General features: G+C 40.1%; 2 protein-coding genes across 5 annotated transcripts in view; one reads left to right on the forward strand and one right to left on the reverse strand.

The window, feature by feature from the left end:
- hspa4l (heat shock protein 4 like) overlaps positions 1 to 8,029 on the forward strand; it is a 49,030-nt gene extending 41,001 nt beyond the window's left edge. For all 3 annotated transcript variants that reach the window (XM_015344968.2, XM_015344969.2, XM_006629629.3), the window contains 6 exons: positions 351 to 494; positions 1,979 to 2,104; positions 2,946 to 3,053; positions 3,452 to 3,571; positions 4,702 to 4,863; positions 5,330 to 8,029. In XM_015344968.2, coding sequence (XP_015200454.2) covers positions 351 to 494; positions 1,979 to 2,104; positions 2,946 to 3,053; positions 3,452 to 3,571; positions 4,702 to 4,863; positions 5,330 to 5,527 — 858 coding nt within the window. In that variant the 3' untranslated portion in view covers positions 5,528 to 8,029. The remainder of the gene's footprint in view (positions 1 to 350; positions 495 to 1,978; positions 2,105 to 2,945; positions 3,054 to 3,451; positions 3,572 to 4,701; positions 4,864 to 5,329) is intronic.
- A 2,012-nt stretch (positions 8,030 to 10,041) lies between these two features.
- Positions 10,042 to 19,388, reverse strand: part of LOC107077095 (cilia- and flagella-associated protein 337-like) — a 31,484-nt gene continuing 22,137 nt past the window's right edge. For both annotated transcript variants that reach the window (XM_069189741.1, XM_069189738.1), the window contains 6 exons: positions 16,643 to 16,784; positions 15,531 to 15,570; positions 14,548 to 14,636; positions 13,181 to 13,332; positions 11,956 to 12,038; positions 10,042 to 11,546 (listed from right to left, as the gene is read on the reverse strand). In XM_069189741.1, coding sequence (XP_069045842.1) covers positions 11,387 to 11,546; positions 11,956 to 12,038; positions 13,181 to 13,332; positions 14,548 to 14,636; positions 15,531 to 15,570; positions 16,643 to 16,784 — 666 coding nt within the window. In that variant the 3' untranslated portion in view covers positions 10,042 to 11,386. The remainder of the gene's footprint in view (positions 11,547 to 11,955; positions 12,039 to 13,180; positions 13,333 to 14,547; positions 14,637 to 15,530; positions 15,571 to 16,642; positions 16,785 to 19,388) is intronic.

The raw sequence follows: 19,388 nt of genomic DNA on the forward strand, positions 1-19,388 counted from the left end.
AACAAACTGACAGATTTCAACCTCCATTCTAGTGATCTGTGAACCTGTCTCACACGTTGGAACCTGTCTGACTGTTCCAGCTTCTGCTTGATGTGAGAAATGCTTTGTATTTTGAATCGTGGGCCCTGAATAAAAGTTATTTCTTTAGAGAAGGGTTTATCCACCAACAAAAGTTGAGAATCCCTGTGCTAGAGGCAAGGAAGAACATTTCTTTCTTATCATGCTACAGTATATCATGCAACTGTTGTGTGAAAGCTGTAGTGCAGCATTCTGCTCTGTTGAACAGAAAGCAAGCTTGTTGTTCCTGTGGTTCCTGCGCCTGATTTCTACATTAATGTTGTGGTTGAAAGGAGGGTGGCGCTGCGGAAAAACAGGAGCCGAACTCCGGGGCCTGCGCACCCAAGGTGAAGGTCAAGAGCATCGATCTCCCCATTGTGGCCAACACCATCAGACAGCTGGGCAGGGACGTGCTGAACAGCTTTGTGGAGAATGAGGTAAGCTGGTTTAATTAGCAGCTGTGTGTGCCGGAGCATGCAGGGCGAGAAGCGAGCTGGGAACTGCTGGAGGTTCTGCAGACATCACAGGCCTGAGTGGTGACTCAGTCTGGGAGTTCGCAGCCATCTGCTCTCTGGCCTCTGAAATGTTAGAACAGGGTGTCAGAAGCGATGCTCTTCCCCCTGAGTACCTGCTGCTCCTTGTGGTTTGAAGTCTGCAGTCAGCCGTTGCAGGGCGACCTCGTTATGAGCTATGGACCCGCTTTAATTACTTTCTCTCCAAGCATACACACTAGCTTATTCGGCATAGCTGCACCTGACCACCTTTAGGAACACAATAAAGAGGGCGGCAGGGTGGTTTCCTTAGGTTAAATGCATAGTAGAATATAATCATGTCCCTTGTAAAATGAAACCATCTCAAATTTACTTGGTAGAAGAAGGTGATTTTCCTGATGCAAAGAGCTTTCAGTAGCAGAGCAGCTATTATAAAGATGCTTTAATGAAACAGGAAAACATCACAGAAAACATATTCAGAACAGAACATCACAGAACAGAAGGTTGTACAGATTGGAACTTGTGTGCAGTTTAAAAAAATCTAAAATTGTTATATGGTAATCTTAATAGCATTGCCCCTGAAAAAATAATATATCTTAGTAATAATAAAAATTCACACCCCTTAAGAAAGTATTTTGCAAATCCGCCTTCAGGTATGGATTACACTGAAAAGACACCTCCTTTGATGCCCTGTGGGTTTCTAATACTTCTGACGGGGTGATTTGTTTTTGTTTCTCCAGGAAGACCCTCTGGTTTCTGTTTGCAAACTGCCTTCCTGAGTTTGAACCACACATTTTCAATAAGTTTGAGGGCTCCGCGTCCCATAGAGACAACACAACCCCAAACTACTCTGTCTGCACCATCATCCCGATGTAAATTAGCAAGACAGAGTTTTCTTTTTCTGTGGTTCACCCTCAGAAGAGGCTTCTCCTCTTCTTCCTTGCCATGAATGTCATATCCACACAGGCAGTTACCGATGGTAGTTTAACCTTAACCTTCACTTCTGACTTTAACCAGAATGATGCATTTTATTACTGAATGTTTCCTGTTACATCCTTTATTCCCTTAGGGACACCAGAAACCTTCAGAGGCCTTGAGATTGTTTGATTTTATTTTCACAGATACTTAGAGATGTGTATTTTCTGGACATAATTTAATTACATGTGACAAAATGACCTTGCTTTCTACAGTGCTATTACTATTACCCTTTGAAATTTCAGATTTGTTTTAAGCAAGGCAAATTATCCAGTCTATAGCTCTTTGTGTTTTTTGTGCCTGTTTCATCAGAGTTAAAAATAGATGTCCAGGGCACTTTTAAGTGTTTTAATAAAGTAGTATCAATCAGAAAAAAACACAACTGGTTTTGTTGTTGCTTTATGACAGTAGCGTGTAGGGGCAGTTTCTTGACTGCTCATCTCTGCCCTTCTTAGGGAAAGATGATAATGCAGGACAAGCTGGAGAAGGAGCGGAACGATGCCAAGAACGCTGTGGAAGAGTACGTCTACGACCTCCGGGACAAGCTGTGCAGCATCTATGAAAAATTCATCAGTGAAGATGTAAGAGAGCACTTACTGCTGTAGGCCAACAACCTGCCAGTCAGTCTAAGAAATGGCCCTGAAACTGAATTAGTTTGAGGTTTGAGTCAGCAGTACGTGTTTAAGCAGTATTGTTTTTATTGGCAGGAACCTCTGATGATTATCTGTGGATTTTGTAACTAGGAAAAGTTCTTCATCTCCAGATTGTCTTATCCAGGAGTGACTGCTGATCAGGAGGCAGAATGTCTCTAAATAATAATAATGTTAATTAGAGCATTAAAAAGAATTATATTGGAAAATGGAGAGTTTCTTTGTTCCACATTTTTTCTAGGTAAAAAACAGTGCAGGACATTATTCAGACTATACAAAGCAATAAATTTAGCTATTATTTCAAAGACATAGTAAAAAAAATTGATATACTCCAATATATTGCATGTGATAATGCCATGATGAGATCTTGTGGCTGCATATTGGCTCAATTGTTAGCATTGCCGCCTCCCAGCAATTGGGCCTGGGGTTCAGTTCTGGACCTGGGATGCTATCTGGTGTGGAGTTTGTGTGTTCCCTCTGTGTTTGTGTGGGTTTCCTCCAGATGCTCGATTTTCTTCAGAAGTCCAAAGACATACTGGTAGGTTGATTGGCTTCTGCAAAAACTGACCCTGGTGTGAGTACACGTCTGTGTGTGCCCAGCCTGCCATGGACTGGCTTCCTTCCTGGGTGTATCCTGCCTTGTGCTTGCCTGGACAGTCTCTGGCTCCCCTGCAACCCTGAATTGGAAGAAGCGGTTAGAAAATACATGGTCGACATCTTAATGTACGATGAGATGCATCCCTTCTAAGACAATGTCGTGTTGACCCTGCAGGACAGCAGCAGACTGACCCTGATGCTGGAGGACACAGAGAACTGGCTGTACGAGGAGGGGGAGGACCAGCCCAAGCAAGTCTACGTAGACAAACTGGCTGAACTGAAGGCAAGAATTCTTCAGTCTGGTTCTGGATCAAGATGGCAGCAAATGGAATAAGAGGAGTCAAATAGACTTCTCTTATTCCATAACCTATTTTTCCTTAAAACTGTAAAATGGCAGCTTTCACAAAACCAATTCTCCTTGTGGCCAGTTTAGTTTATAGCCAGATGTCCAGTATTGAATATTTAAAAAAATATGAAATCACTATCACTACCACTATCAAAGGATTGTTGTGCACAGTCATTCACGCCAAGCAGGAATGTGTGTTTCACAGATGACCACCTCAAAGTATTAACCTGTTTGAGATGCACTCTTCAAATTTGATCCTTCCTAGGGTCCTAATAATTTCATGGTGGAAATGGAAGTGAACTGCTCATGGGAGGTCCTCACTTTCTTTTCCACAGAGATTTGGTCAACCCATTCAGGACCGGCACAGGGAGCATGAGGAGAGGCCGAAGGCATTTGATGAACTGGGCAAGAAAATTCAGCTCTTCATGAAAGCAGTGGAGGCCTATAAACAAAAGGTACTACAGTTTTATCTCAGAAGTGATTCTGCCTCAGTCAGTTCTGTTTCAGAGAGTTACACCACAATTTGATAGCTTAGAATAAAGAACTGAACTCAAAAGCTCTGACTGTGTGAGATCAGGCCACGTTTTTCAATTTAACTACCTAAGACAACAGTGTAAATATACCGGGAATCATTAAAAGACAACAAATGCTGTTAACTTCTTTTCCATTACTCATTTGTTGTTGGCTATGTAATGCCCTTTAATAAATAAAGAGCAGAATAACCCCTAAAAACATCAATGGAAAGGAAATTGTTGGAAAAAGCTTGTTAATGTCATTGATTGTTTCACAGGAAAGAGGTCAGTATGCTTTCAGTGAGCATAATACGGAATGACTGATTTCCTGATAAATACCCAGATTCATTTCTCCTTTGCTTATCAGAATCAGTGAGGAGACCTAATCAAATGCTAATTATTTGTGTTTGTGTGGCCACAATCTGCTTTTAACTTGTTTTGAAATTTTGTACAGTAGATGAAATTGTTACACTCTGACGTAGAAACTGTCAGTGACAAAATGGAACACGTAGGACTTGTGTCCAATTTCCTGTAAGAAAATACACTTACTGTGCTTTCTGTTGGAAATAAGCAATTTCAGATTTCAGTATGATTTAGATAGACACACAGTTTTAGATTTTGAAATATACCTACTGACTACCTATATTCACAGTACTGCTTTCTCAAAGTGAACAAGTCAGGTACAGATATGGTTTGTTTTCGTATAGTTAAAACAATTGTAAATTCATTTATGAGAAGTCCATGTTGATCACAGTGAATTTGAGTATTTTGTATAGCTCACTCAATCAAACCGTAATTTCAAATTTGTAGTTTTCAATCCCAAGAATCATAAAAATCTGCTGAGGAGTAGGTGTCATGTTTAATTAAGAGTGTGAAATTCTGGCTACTTTTTTGGGAAATGTGTATTTTTGCAGGTTCTCACGCTAATTTTAACCGAGAGAGAAGAAAATCCAGTTTTGTTCTTCTTTTTATTCTCCCTTTTTTACATTCCTCTTCCTCCACACAAGTATGCCAAGCTATCATATGCTATATTTTTCTAACAGAAGTTCTGCCCTTCTACCCCCTGTCCCCAGGATGAGAGATATGATCACCTGGAAGCAGCAGAGATTGCAAAGGTGGAGCAGTGTGTCAATGAGACGATGAACTGGATGAACAGCAAGATGAACGCGCAGAGTAAGCTCACTATAGCCCAGGACCCTGCGGTGAAAGTGACAGAAATCATTGCAAAAACCCAGGTAAGCTCACTGACAGACAACCCCGAAGTACATCTACAACACCTGTTTATCTTTATTTTGAAGTATAAAGCCAAGGCTCAGAACACAAGAACATAAGAAAGGATTGGTTTGTAGCCTTGCTTATCCGAATATTGGTAGGTTACTATTGTGGGGAAATCAATGAGTTGTTTCTTGACGAATTCCGGGGAACTTGCTATGATAAATTGATGATGGGCAGTTTATACAATATTTTTGTTCCTCACAGTCCTTCTTCTGTATTGTTAATTTGTATTCCATTGTAGGTTATTATTATTATTAATAATAACTGGCCCCACTAAGACCTCTTCCAGCAGCAACCTTAGTTTTTCCCCAGGAGGTCTCCCATCCAGGTACTGGCCAGGCTCACCCCTGCTGGGCTTCAGTGGGGTGTAGTGTGTGATATAGGCGCTGGCGTAGAATGTACCTTATGCTTCTTTCACTTGTTCAGGATCTGGATAGGATCTGCAGTGCTGTTATCAACAAGCCAAAGCCTAAAGTGGAACTCCCACCAGATGAGAAGGACAAGAACGGTGAGGCTCAAAACGGCCCAGTGAATGGACAGAGCGGGCCGGAGGTCAAGACGGAGGCCAAGGGAGAAAACCCCCACCCGACAAAGCCACGTACAGGGGAAATGGAGGTGGACTGAGACCAGCGCCCCCAGTGTTTTCAGGATATCCCATCATCACTTTAGGTTTTAAGTCAGTTTTAGAGCTGGTTTACAAGACACGTATTGGGTTTGTTCTCCACGTTCTGTATTTTATCGGTTGTCCCGTGTTTTAGTTTCTTACACCTTTTGTTTTTGAATTTGAATACGTTATTGCAGTCAGGTGTGGTTTAAGAACACGTCTATCTGGTTCAACCAGGGTTATCGATGGGGGACAGATTCTTTAGTGTTTATAGTCATGTCTGTTATTGTGTTAGCCGATACTGGATTGGAGTGTGTATTCTGCGAACATTCTGCTTTATTCAAAAACAGATTGTTATTCCGAAACATACCTTTAGGCTTGTGAAAGGTAACTTCAAGACTAAGGCGTTGGATTCTGTAAAGCCTTAGAAGTAAATATGTATTGCACATAAGATGTTGTTGGTGAATAAATTATATTACATGCCATTAAAATAATTAAGATATGAGTTAAAAAAATTATATATTTAAATTACTTTTTGAGATACGTTTTCTGTTTTGAATTTGTAAATATTATAGTAATTTAAATTGGCAGTTAGTTACACATTCGAAGAAAAGTTTAAGTGCGTATTAACAACTGTTATTGTGAGAAAACTAGCAACAGCAAAATGGTTTTTGGATTCCAGGAGAAGCCGTCTTGGTTGTGTTTTATTGTACTGATCCATTCCCACATTTACTTCGTAGAAAATGGAGACAATTGAAAAAAGCTGTTATTCTGACCAAAAACAAGCACTGAACTATGTCAAGTTCATTTGGCGCTCAAACAAGGACAAGAGCATAAATTAACATAGAAAACTGTTTCTGTGTTATTTTCTTGTTTGTTTTCTAGCAGTTTGTTCTGTGGCATTTCACATTGTACTGATAAGTTACTGCAACTAAAGGGTTTCTTATAGCAGGTCATAAGACTGACACACGGAGGGGATTCTTTCATTAGACCACTTTTCATTTCGGTTTCCCTTTAGATGCTGGATTGTAAAATAGTGCTCTGCCATTCCTAAGAATATAAATTTAAACTGTTGTGGAACAGAAACAGCTATGGTAATCACATGGATATTTAATAGTCTTAGCTGTTCCTTGATTTCACTAATTAGCGACAATTGAGAAGGGTTCTTGACTTGCATTGTTCCCTTCAGAAAAAGGTGAAAGATAGAAACTTCCATTTCAGTGTTAAAAAAATCTAAAAACAATACTTTTATTTGAATCCATTGATCATAATGCCCCAAAAGCTATAGGACTGCTTTGCACATCTGCTATAATACTGTAAAAGCTCACTGGATGAGATAACAATGTACATTTTGAAAAAACAAAGTGCCCTACATCTCTGTTTTTGCTGTGATTTCAGTGGCAGTTGAGACTGACTTGATTTTTCTTAAAATTAATTAAATAAAAAATGTTTGGAAGTGCTGCTCCGAACCTTGGTGAAAATCCACAAGATTAAAAGCCATGGTGGAAATCAGAGAACACTTTCTAGTTCAGTGCAGCAGGTAGGGTAAATTGGATTGACAACTGCTTGTGAGGTCTGCATGTTGACACGGCTTGCGATTTAACATGAGCATGGAGCCTGGCAAAGCTTCCTGAATAATCAAGCCTGATAAAGCCGGGCTGATATTCCTTATGCACTGATTGCATTTGTTTGGTGAGGGATGCGTGTTGTCAATACCTGTCTTGTTCAGCAAATGTACAATGAAACTACAGTATGTGCCCTCGATTTCCTCACAAACCTTCTGTTACTGTGTTTGTAAAGCTATCGACTTTTTGCAGCCAGTTCTGGAGATAGAGATGGATTGGTCCGTCTTTGCAAACCAGGATATTTTTTGATGTATACTTATGATGCTCCTTGTGCAAATTAAATACAGAGCAGAAGACGGTTGTGTTTTGGTTCTGGAAGGTTCCTGTAAGAACTTTTGTTTCTTTGTTATTCCCTTTTCAAACATGTTAGTGGAAGTATTTGTGATTCAAAATATGGGAGGTTTGACAAAGCTTTTAGCATTTCTATCAAAGACTATGACATTCTGAGCAGTACAATCTTGCTAGATGCATCAGATGTAAGCATTTCTTAATTAAACTTTCAAAAATGTTGTCTGATAATCTACATTTTATTTTATTTTGTTCTCTTTATAAGTAACTCAGCACTCTACAAACACAAGGTCACCAGCTTTTAGTTTATACAAACTATGCATATTCTGATTTAATAAAAATTACAGTATAATTTCCATGGTAGGGCATTTAATCTCTTTGTCTAAGTAATTATTTTGCCCTTATTTGCCCAAGTATTGCCATTACACACTAACCCCACTTTCTAGAGTAAATGGATGCCGTACTGATGCTGAGTTCCAGTAGTTTTACATCTGTAACTGGCAGCTTTGTATTTTCTGCTTTAAGAAATAGTGAAATAAAGTTTATCATATTCCATTGCAGCTGTGTAACAATTCTGTACCAAAAGGATAATTAAATACATAAAAATGATTAAGGTGTTTCTCATTATTTCATATTTATTTATTTTTTAATAATAACATGCTGAAACATTTTAGAAACTTAAGGAACTGTAAATTCACTCCTATTAATTATGTAATGTTAACTGATTACGCCCATAAGAGTATGGCAGAATGAGATGTGATGAGGCTGTATAAAGTTGAGCTCCAGTCCTCTTTTTGAGGGCTTGTATCTTTAACTCCTTGGATATCTTTGCAGCTTCTGTCTTCAGTTCACCTGCATGCAATACTGTTACTAGGTAAGGTGAATCAATGTTCTATTAACACCCAAATACACTATTAATAAGTAATTATAGTTTTGCATAAAATATTAAAGTAGTTAAGTGAAATTGAGAGCTAGTACTGTTGTGTATAAGAAGCAGATCAGTGAGAATGTGCTAACCTTTAGGATATATATTTTTGCTTCCTATACAGTGCCTTGCGAAAGTATTCGGCCCCCTTGAACTTTTCAACCTTTTGCCACATTTCAGGCTTCAAACATAAAGATATAAATTTTTTATTTTATGTGAAGAATCACCAACAAGTGGGACACAATTGTGAAGTGGAACGAAATCTATTGGATTTTTGAAACTTTTTTAACTAATAAAAAAATGAAAAGTGGGGCGTGCAAAATTATTCGGCCCCTTTACTTTCAGTGCAGCAAACTCACTCCAGAAGTTCAGCGAGGATCTCTGAATGATCCAATGTTGTCCTAAATGACTGATGGTGATAAATAGAATCCACCTGTGTGTAATCAAGTCTCTGTATAAATGCACCTGCTCTGTGATAGTCTCAAGGTTCTGTTGAAAGCGCAGAGAGCATCATGAAGACCAAGGAACACACCAGGCAGGTCCGTAATACTGTTGTGGAGAAGTTTAAAGCCGGATTTGGATACAAAAAGATTTCCCAAGCTTCAAACATCCCAAGGAGCACTGTGCAAGCGATCATCTTGAAATGGAAGGAGTATCAGACCACTGCAAATCTACCAAGACCTGGCCGTCCCTCTAAACTTTCAGCTCAGACAAGGAGAAGACTGATCAGAGATGCAGCCAAGAGGCCCATGATCACTCTGGATGAACTGCAGAGAACTACAGCTGAGGTGGGAGAGTCTGTCCATAGGACAACAATCAGTCTTACACTGCACAAATCTGGCCTTTATGGAAGAGTGGCAAGAAGAAAGCCATTTCTCAAAGATATCCATAAAAAGTCTTGTCTAAAGTTTGCCACAAGCCACCTGGGAGACACCCCAAACATGTGGAAGAAGGTGCTCTGGTCAGATGAAACCAAAATCGAACTTTTTGGCCACAATGCAAAACGATATGTTTGGCGTAAAAGCAACACAGCTCATCACCCTCAACACACCATCCCCACTGTCAAACATGGTGGTGGCAGCATCATGGTTTGGGCCTGTTTTTCTTCAGCAGGGACAGGGAAGATGGATGCAGCCAAATACAGGACCATTCTGGATGAAAACCTGTTGGAGTCTGCAAAAGATTTAACTTCCAACAAGACAATGATCCCAAACATGCAGCAAAATCTACAAAGGAATGGTTCACAAATAAACGTATCCAGGTGTTTGAATGGCCAAGTCAAAGTCCAGACCTGAATCCAATCGAGAATCTGTGGAAAGAGCTGAAAACTGCTGTTCACAAACGCTCTCCATCCAACCTCACTGAGCTCGAGCTGTTTTGCAAGGAAGAATGGGCAAGAATTTCAGTCTCTCGATGTGCAAAACTGATAGAGATATACCCCAAGCAACTTGCAGCTGTAATCGCAGCAAAAGGTGGCTCTACAAAGTATTAACGCAAGGGGGCCGAATAATTTTGCACGCCCCACTTTTCATTTTTTTATTAGTTAAAAAAGTTTCAAAAATCCAATAGATTTCGTTCCACTTCACAATTGTGTCCCACTTGTTGGTGATTCTTCACATAAAATAAAAAATTTATATCTTTATGTTTGAAGCCTGAAATGTGGCAAAAGGTTGAAAAGTTCAAGGGGGCCGAATACTTTCGCAAGGCACTGTATATTTTTCTTCTTTCAACCACAAGTGACACAAACGGTAACTAAGCAATTGTAATTCTCACACCATGAAGCAGCAGCTCAGTTAGAAACAGCTGCATAGCTGTGTTCAGCTGTCCTATTTCACATCTTGTTTGTCAGAATTGTTTGATCAGTTGTAGAGACGAAGAGAAAAAATATGCAGTTGAGAAGTTATAAAATTATTTTTCACTGTTTCTGTCTGTCTGTTTTGCCCCCAGCAACTATAAACTAAAATTTAATCATAACATTGTAATCAAAACTGAGTAAAATCATATCAAAATAATTCTTATGCAGGAATTTATCCAAGTGAGAAAGAGACAAGGCAAAAATACAGATGATGTCATGTATCAAAAGTTTCATTCAGTGTCAGCACCAGATGTGAATCCACTTCAAGAAGAGTTAATTCTGTACACAGGACATAACGTTTATATTTTCCTTCTTATGTCAAGTTATTCAAAAGAGACTAGGCTACCTTTTTTATAGTATATTGGTTAAAGAAAGAAGCACTATTTGTGAATAGCTAAATTTGGTACATCATGTACAGTATAGGAGCTCAGACTTATTTATCAAAAAGAAAACAAGCACATCTTGAAAGGCAGGAGTCCAGCAATTGTACAACATTTAAGGCTATAAAAATGTTCAGAACCTAGGGAAGGAGTGGGCAATTCTGATAAATCAGCTTTTCTGCAGAATTTCCAGATTTTCTACTGTCAAAAATGAAGATCAGTTATACTGCTCAATATTTAAGATGGGCATAATAACCATTTAATCAGTACATCTTGCATGTGAAACCAGAAAATTGATGCCTATATTCAAAGGACATAAGCACTTAAATGCTAGAAGAAAGCAGCAGGGATTTCGGCACTTACAGTTCGGCCTACAATGGAAGATTTATGATATAAAAAAACAAGAAGACTTTCTAAAGCTTATAGTTCCTGTTCTCCAGTTTCTCTTTCACAGAAAAACTGTGTAATCATTGACAAGAAATCTTTTGAACAGTAAATGAAACCTGGGTTTCAAAGAGGCAAAGATATCAGCTTGTCTTTTTCAGTTAGGTACCTTTCCATTGTTTTGTAAACAATTGAAGTTTATTCAAAGTATGTGAAGTAAATATACCGTTGTGCTCTGTTTTATCTTTATTCTGAAATCTGATAATGGTAACTGAAATTCAAGAACCAACCCTTCCGATAAAAACAATTTTTTTCATATTTTGAAAAAATCAATTTAAATATGAGAATTATGGCCAAGAGAGCCAAGACCTGTAGCTCATTGCTCTGGATGCAAGTAGCCCTCCTATGGGACGTGACCTGGCTCAGAAAGAGAAGTCATATGGGTCATTGAGCTCCGCTGCAGGGTCTGGCTTGTGGATTTCCTTGCGGACATCATCCAGCTCATACCAGTGCAGAGTCTGGTAGGTCATCAGCCTGCCCGACACCTGCGGGATGTCCACCTGTGTGAGGTGGCCTCGGACTCTGAGGAAAGAGGGCAGAGGACACACTGTGAGGGTCTCCTTAGGGAATCGAGTCAACACTGACAGCAGTAGAAAGGAATTCTGTACCTGTGATCTCAAGTGCAATAGTCAGAACGTGTAGCATTTGCCATCAAACCTTAAATACACAGTATATGGTATATAAGCCATAAATAGCTTTAGAGTTTTTTGTTAGGGTCAACCCATTCACTAAAACCAGCTAAAAGCTTTGTGCATGCACAGTACAAAAAATTATGCAACACTTCTATGTAGTGTACTCACAGGACAATCTTTACAAAAATACTCCATTCTTTGATACAAATAACCTGGGAGCACATTATGTTCAAACTGACAATGATTAACATCTTTAAAATCTTACAAATCACTGTAATGTTCATTCTAAGTGACGGTACCTGAAGGATGGCTGATACGTCTGCAGTTCTTCCTCAATGTCCTGAGCAGTCGGTGAGGAAAGCACTTCCTGCCACATAGTACCCTAAACAACATTAAAAGGGCAGAGTTTCATTTCTGGGTCCTGTATAGCTCACAAGGAATGAGAGCAGCCGAGGTTTGTGTAACCGTAGAATCGTTTACTGGTTTTAGTGAAAACTTTGGTTTAACCCAATTGGCTGAGGGCCGACCTCCAGGCCGAAAGGGGAGGCTGGGACCCCCTTGCTTGGTGAAAAGGTGACCCAGGGACCGGTGCAAAGCTGGCGATGCCAGAGGAGGGAAACGAAAATGAGCGAAGAAGAGGAGAGGGTGACGTGTGGTATATATATGAACTGAGGCGATCGCGTCAGGATTAAGTGCAAGTTGCATCAGCCGAGTTGAATTAGTTCGGTTGCCTTCTTCCCTCCCCAATGTTCATTAGAACTCCACTCTTCGATTTAGCGAATACATGATGGAGATGCCTTGAAATGATTTACCAAAGAAATTAATTCTTCCAACAATTTTATACAGTAGATCTCAGTAACAATGTATTCAGGTAACACAGAGATGCCTAAATAGGGCACTACAGAGTAGTTCCCAAAAAAAAAGCAGACATTAAATATTTCCATTACCGCTGGCACTGATTGAATTAAATTTGGCTTGTTTTAAAAACATTCAAATGAATCTGGATTTCAATAAGAGATTACAAATCTATTAATCTGAACAAATGAGGCTGGAATGAAATAAACACTTATCTGACTAGGTGTGTACAGTTGATACATTTTCAGGAGGACAAAAAATGTTTACCAAACATTAAACTGTAATTTTCATTTGGTAGACAAAAGGTTAAAAAAGACAGGGAGTACATGGGTTTCAAGTCATTCAGTTCCTAAGTCTGGTTATTTATGTCAGATTTGGTTCAGAAGAGAGCAAATAATGCACGTTTTCTTGAATGCTTGCCTCGGACCTAAAAAAAACTGTTTAGTAAGATGAATAATTATTCAACTAACAAATTAAGAGAGCATATGGAAAGAGAATCAGAAGACCTTCTGACTCTGAAAGATTCACTGTCTCACAGTGAAAGATTCACTGTGACTGAACATCTATTTGTCTCAATATATCAGATTCCCATGCTGGCTAGAGGCAATCAGGCACCTAACCAGAGTGTAGTGGCCCACCTCTCCCCCAGCCCCATGCCCAGCGCAGCACCTCTGTGTGAATGCCAGTGTCGCTGGGAGGCCTGCTCCTCAGCGCCCCCTGTAGGACAGGCTCCTCTGTGAGCACCCTCAGGTCCTCAGGCAGCTCCTGTCTCCAAGTCTCCTTTTTCCTCACATCCCAGTGCTCCTCCTGGCCAAATGTACCTGCAGTCCAACCAGCATGGAGACAGACCTGAACTAGACGACGGGACACACTTTGGGCTCTTTACATTATAAACAAGAGATTTTGAAAAAGAACAAGAAGCACAAAGTCATTTTTGACTAACATAGAAACATTTGGTCAGACTTGAAATGCACGATTTACCAATTTGTTTCAAACAGGATTCACAAAGAATGCGTGATGTGTGGTGATAGTGCACTAAGGGGCAAAACAGTATGAGAAACAAGTAAACCGGTCTGGAAGTCAGCACCTGCAGTGCACAGGATGCAGTGGTGGGTGGAATTTGTGATTTACACCTCCTGGCTTCTTGCGTAATACTTATTACATTGCCTATAGGCTGAAAAGGCTGAAACTTTTAACCTTGAACACAGAAGACTGCAAGGGGGGGCACCATACAAGTATTTGAAATCCTCAAAGTTTTGCAAAGTCAACCTTGCCAATTTCGCAAACAATAGTAAAACCACATGACAAACTGCATTTAAAGCTAAGAACACAAGGCACCTCTTTACCAAAAGAGTTGTGGGAGTATGGAACACCCTACCCATTGAAGTTGATATCAGGGCGTCTTTGGGGAAAAAAACGAATGATTTCATTAGCTCAATTAGGCCCAAATGACCAAACTGACTATATGTGCAAAATGGCCTCTTCTCAGAGTACAGGGTCAGTCATTTTTACGGTCTTGTCTGACCAATTACAGTTCCCAGATATGCATGTGTAACATCCCCACAAACAGACATTTGATTGCTGCCCAGAAAACTGATTTTCAGGGCTGTAGTGTAGTTTTGCTGAGAGCTGTCTGTGGTGCTGAATTATTCTGATCTTCTTCTTCACACCAGACAGAGCTAAATGTGACACTTGTAGTATATTGAGAAATGGTACCTCATTACTGTCAAATTCCATCAGACAGTGATGATAAACAGTCAATCCTGTTGCCGTTGTGCTGCTGTTCCCTTCCCATATTTTTTAACACTTTTAGTCATATCTGGGCACTGCCACTAATGTTTGTACCATCAATTGTTAGCACCTCACCACTCACTGCCATTACCAGCATGAGCTTGGAATGTATTAAGAAAGCTGTTTGCTGTTTTTTTCCCAAACACTGATGGAAAGTTTGGGGGAGCAGGCCCAGTTCACGTGAGGGTCCTTCCACTCCCTGAGGTGTTGCCATGGTTTCCAGGCCAGGGCACATGGTACTGTACCTATCAGCTCCCCCTGGTGGCTCCATAGCCTGAGCAGACAGTCCTTGGAAGAGGTGACCGCCAGCTGCTGCTCAGGGACACACACAACGCTGTTGAGACAAAAATGGAAAACCGGCTTCAGAAAGCTCAGGGACGTGAAATGTTTGCTGTTCTGCAAAAATGCTGTGAAATGTCAGACTTTGCAAGAAAGTGCGATGTAATTTGTTGTCAGATGGTATCATTACACTTTCGTTTAAGTACTAACAAAGCTCAGTCCTGCTCATCTTCCAGAATCTATGCACAAACCTTGAATGCCAGAAAATAAGGCCCCTGTGTAAAGCTAATATTTGAAAGTCAAACTAAATGCTTCATAAATTTTTACAGAATGCTTATTGTAAAATAAGTCAGTCCAGAAAAAAGTTAATTCAATCAAGGAATTCAAGTGGGATATGTAAAGAAATATTTGATGTTTTCTCTTTAATTCAAATAATTGCTTCTTTGGTGTTATGCTGAAAGGATTAAACTGATTGACTTAACCAAGGCTGCATAAATCTAAATAAATTATCATAAATCTTCTCCCAGAGTCTGGGTATCTTCTCTTCACTGTGCCATTGTACCTGTGCAGCTCAAGTCCTCTTCTAAAAAGGTAGCTCTTTCTTAATTTAGACACAAACAAACAATTCTACACAAACAATACGCACAGTACACAATTTCTGTATTCGAAATCCTCCTCACTATGATAGTAATCTCTTTATAGAGATTTATTCCCATCGAAAAAATAGGATAGTTTTTTTTTAGGCTAGTTAGTTTAAAATAGGATATTTTTTAGGATAGTTAATATCTTAAAAAAGGAGCTTGTGTTTTACTTTTTTGTAAGAATTTTACCTGGAACAGAAAATTAGATTTTACATTTGTGATTCACAAAAAATAATTCTAAAAATACATTCTTTACTCTTGTGAACAGTACTTCATTAGTGCATATTTATGGGTAAGTGTTGGTTTACCTTGTAATGCTGCAGGCATGTGCTCTCCAATTGCACAGCACTGTGAAGAAAGAAATATACCGGTACTTTATGGAAACACCCAAGAGCTAATCCCTTGCAAAATTTCCTACTAAGGTTTCACTTCATTAACTACAGTATTAAAAAACACAACTAGTGTGAATTGTCTCTATAAACTAAGCCTGGGAGGGGATACAAAATAATTTCGAGCCTATTATTGTGCACCCTGCGCTGAGATTCCACAAAACGCATCCCCAAAGCTTGATGCAGCCCCAGGAGACTATTCTATGAAAATGATTTCTGTTAAATGTTTCTGTGGAGCAGCCTTGAAACAATGTCATGTATTCCATTTTGAAAGGCTTCATCCAAAGTGGAATCTCATTGACTGGGAATGGCCAAACTGTTAAGGATGGTGAATGACAGCCCCAGACGCCTGCACTCCTACAGAACACTGACTGAATGCATTTTATTTGACTCCGTGTGTCTCATAAATGCCTTCATTGTCATTTTATTGTACCTGCTCATCATCAAATCAATATCTTCAGCCTTAATGTAAAACTTTGTTAACACTGTACATGTATGTCAAACAGGAGAAGGGCATTTGCAAAGCTGCTATTATTCACTCCCAGTCCTGGCCACTGTGCTTTCTGGTTTTTATGTGAATCCATTATTCGCTTATTTGGTCAATATTAGCACTGTTTCCAGGTCTTGACTCACTGAGGGTTATAAGGTACCCATAAGACCTTTGAGACTATAGCCCCGCAGGTCCAGGAATAAATAATATTGATGTCTGCAGTCCCATAGCAGAAAAACACAGAAATGATGGTCACTGTCTGTTATAACATAATTAAATCTAAATCAAAGCGGCAGCACTGCTGAAAAAGAAAATCAATGTTAACTGTGAATTCTTAGAATGGATATTGAACATGACAATTAAAACAAACACCTTTTACAAACTTAGATTTAAAAACAAATTGCATTCCACACATTATTTTATTAGAAGCTTAAAATGAAAGTGGTCTCGTTTGTAAACTGAAGCATAGACACCTTGCTTAGTTTTAGAAAGGAAGTAAAGTGAAATGGCTGAGTCAGAAGACTGTACTGGCGATTCTTACAGGTGGGGTCAGTGGTCTCAGGCCCATGCTGTGCAAAGCCTGCAATGTCCCAGATGCGCAGCCATCCCAGCTGGTCTGCAGACAGCAGCAATGTGTCTCCTTTCCCCAGGGCCAGGTCGGTGACAGTGGCCTGCTGTGGAGACTGGGCAGACACACAACATACACATATCCAGTCACTAAATGGAGTAATGACACAGCGAGATAAAGGTCTGTAAGAAAAAACTCAGTGCTAGGAAAAATCTATGGGAGCCCAGCCTGTTGCTCGGGACAACAGAAATCATAGATGTACAGTAAAGAGTATGGACATTTTTCATAATACTGAAACACAAAGACAGTTTCTCTTTCTTCTACGTGGCCTTTCTGCTCTCCACAGTGCAGTCAGCTCTTGTTCAATACAGTATAGCTTTAAAAATTTAGTTAATTTACAAAAACAAAATTGAAAAAGCACCATGCATACAGTATATATAAGAGGAACATTTTGTTGTCACCCCTGAACTTTGGCAACGTCATGGATTGGATGACCTGCAGAAGATCTTTGAAAGGATTTAAAGGATATTTAAGTCGATACACTGCACTTCACTTCAGTGGTTGCCTTAATGATCAACAAAAATGTGTTTCTTCTCAAGCACAAGAGAATTCTTCAGCAGGTCTGTTTCTTTGTAAAGGTTTTGTGTTTCCTTTGTTCAAGAAGAATTTGACATGAACATAAACAAGTAGGTAAACAAATACTTTCCTTCTGTTCTTGAATTCATGTATTTTAATAAGAAGAATCTGCCTCTCAGATTCTACCAGATGAAAATTTCATGAGGAACTCCAACCAGGTTTTAGACACCCACAGAGCACAAGCACCACCAAGCACTGCAGAGTTTTGTCACAGAACACTGAGAACAAAGCAATGAATGAGAAAGTGCTGGAAGAGCACTTATTCTCAGAGACCTATTTGAAACTTGGAAAAAAAGACAAGCCTTACATCAGTCTCAGTGGTGTGCTTTCTCTTTTTGTCCTTTCTTTTTTTCTCTGTAAGAGGGAAATGCAAACTGTGCCCTGAACAGAGCCCTACTCCACATGAAACTCTTCAGCATGCTGGGAGGCTGTGGATAAATATATTTTAAATTAACCTACAAAAGGCAGCCCTGCTCAGCACAGCCTCCCCCCTGGAGAGATGTGACACAGATTCCAACACAAGCTCTGCCGGCGACCGTGCCAGTGAACAGCACTCCAGTGGGCTGCTCTCTGGCGAACAGAGAGACTGAAGTGCTGTACCACCCGGGAGGCATGGGGGAACAGTTTCATGGGGCAGTCTCCTCTCCCTCTGGGCTGACTGGCAGCAAAGTGAGAGGGCACACATTGTAGCACAACCTTTCATCACTTCTGAGTCACTGAAACCTTTCAAGGAAGGACTGACATCCGTTTCATACAACACAAGAGAGAAAACAACTCATAGAAACCTGCAGTTAGATTCGTACTTAGTACCACAATGTTTGTCAGTTTACATGTACTGTTATGCAGTACACTGTATATATTACACAAGACTTGTGATTCCTTAGTGTTACTATTATTTTTCTTTCTTGGAAGCAGACATCTTACAGGTGCACAGTAAAGAACCATCTACATACTGATGAGCAACACAATAAACTTATAATTTATGACTGCGATAAATTCACAAAGTTATCAGCAACATGCGAGATGCCCGGTGCCCTGGCATTTTACTGAGCTGACATGACATACAGTAGGTAAATTCATAATGCTGATTAACAGTTGTCATCAACAGAGCTACTCAAACAGGCATTTACTGTGAAAGCCATGGGCTCGTAGTTTGTATGGCCAATGTTGGAAGCAATAAGCTGTACATCTGTGATGCATGCTTTACACCAAATTGGAGACACTGTCTTGTTGGATTCTGTTCCATTTCTTTTGTAGAGCCCGGACAAGCATGTGTCTGTTCTCTGGTCTCTGACAGCTAAATGCCATATATTATCCCCGTTTGTGACGTAAATGTTCAATAGGGCTCAGGACTGGCGAGAAAGGAATACAAAGCATTACAGTAACTATCATATTGTAACGCTTACGGCCGACAGGCACTGTGTAAGAGCCGGCGTACCAGAGCGGGTGACGTCACCGCCCTTCCCTGTGATAGCAGGACCACAACTACTGGGCTGTGGAGAGATCTCTCTTTAGCTCACGGGGCTAGGTCGCTGCAGAGAGACGCGGAAGTCCCGGGTTCGAGCCTCCAGTCGGGATGGGGCCGACCAGATGCGGCAAGGGCGCCCGCCTGAGCCCCCGTTGCGTTACAATATTCATATCTTGTAAGAAAGCTGCTGTTACACAAGTGCTGTACTGCTGGAATGTTGCCAGATTGGGATGAGCCTACAGGACACAAAGCCAATGAGGTCCCAGGACTTGATTATTGTCATTCTGTACTGACCAGACACTCCTGCCAAGACCACCACACTTGGACTTTCCCATTGATCTTGGCAAAGTCATCACATGTGTTCCTCCACACCTTGGCCATCACTGATAGACTGTATTTGGTTGCAGTGTCTTTCCAGGTTAGCAATTACTAGCTATGAACTCCTCTGACAGAAAGCAACTGTAGGCTGGCTTAGTCCAGCCTTCAACATACCAGTAGAATAAATCTGTTCTTTGTCTCTTTATTAGACAAAAAAAATTCTTACATTCACAAGAAATATATATTTTTAGCAATAATACAGAGAGTCAAGATTCTTGACATTCAACGGACTAAACG

Source organism: Lepisosteus oculatus, chromosome 1 (genome assembly GCF_040954835.1).
Source record: "Lepisosteus oculatus isolate fLepOcu1 chromosome 1, fLepOcu1.hap2, whole genome shotgun sequence".
Lineage (NCBI taxonomy): Eukaryota > Metazoa > Chordata > Actinopteri > Semionotiformes > Lepisosteidae > Lepisosteus > Lepisosteus oculatus.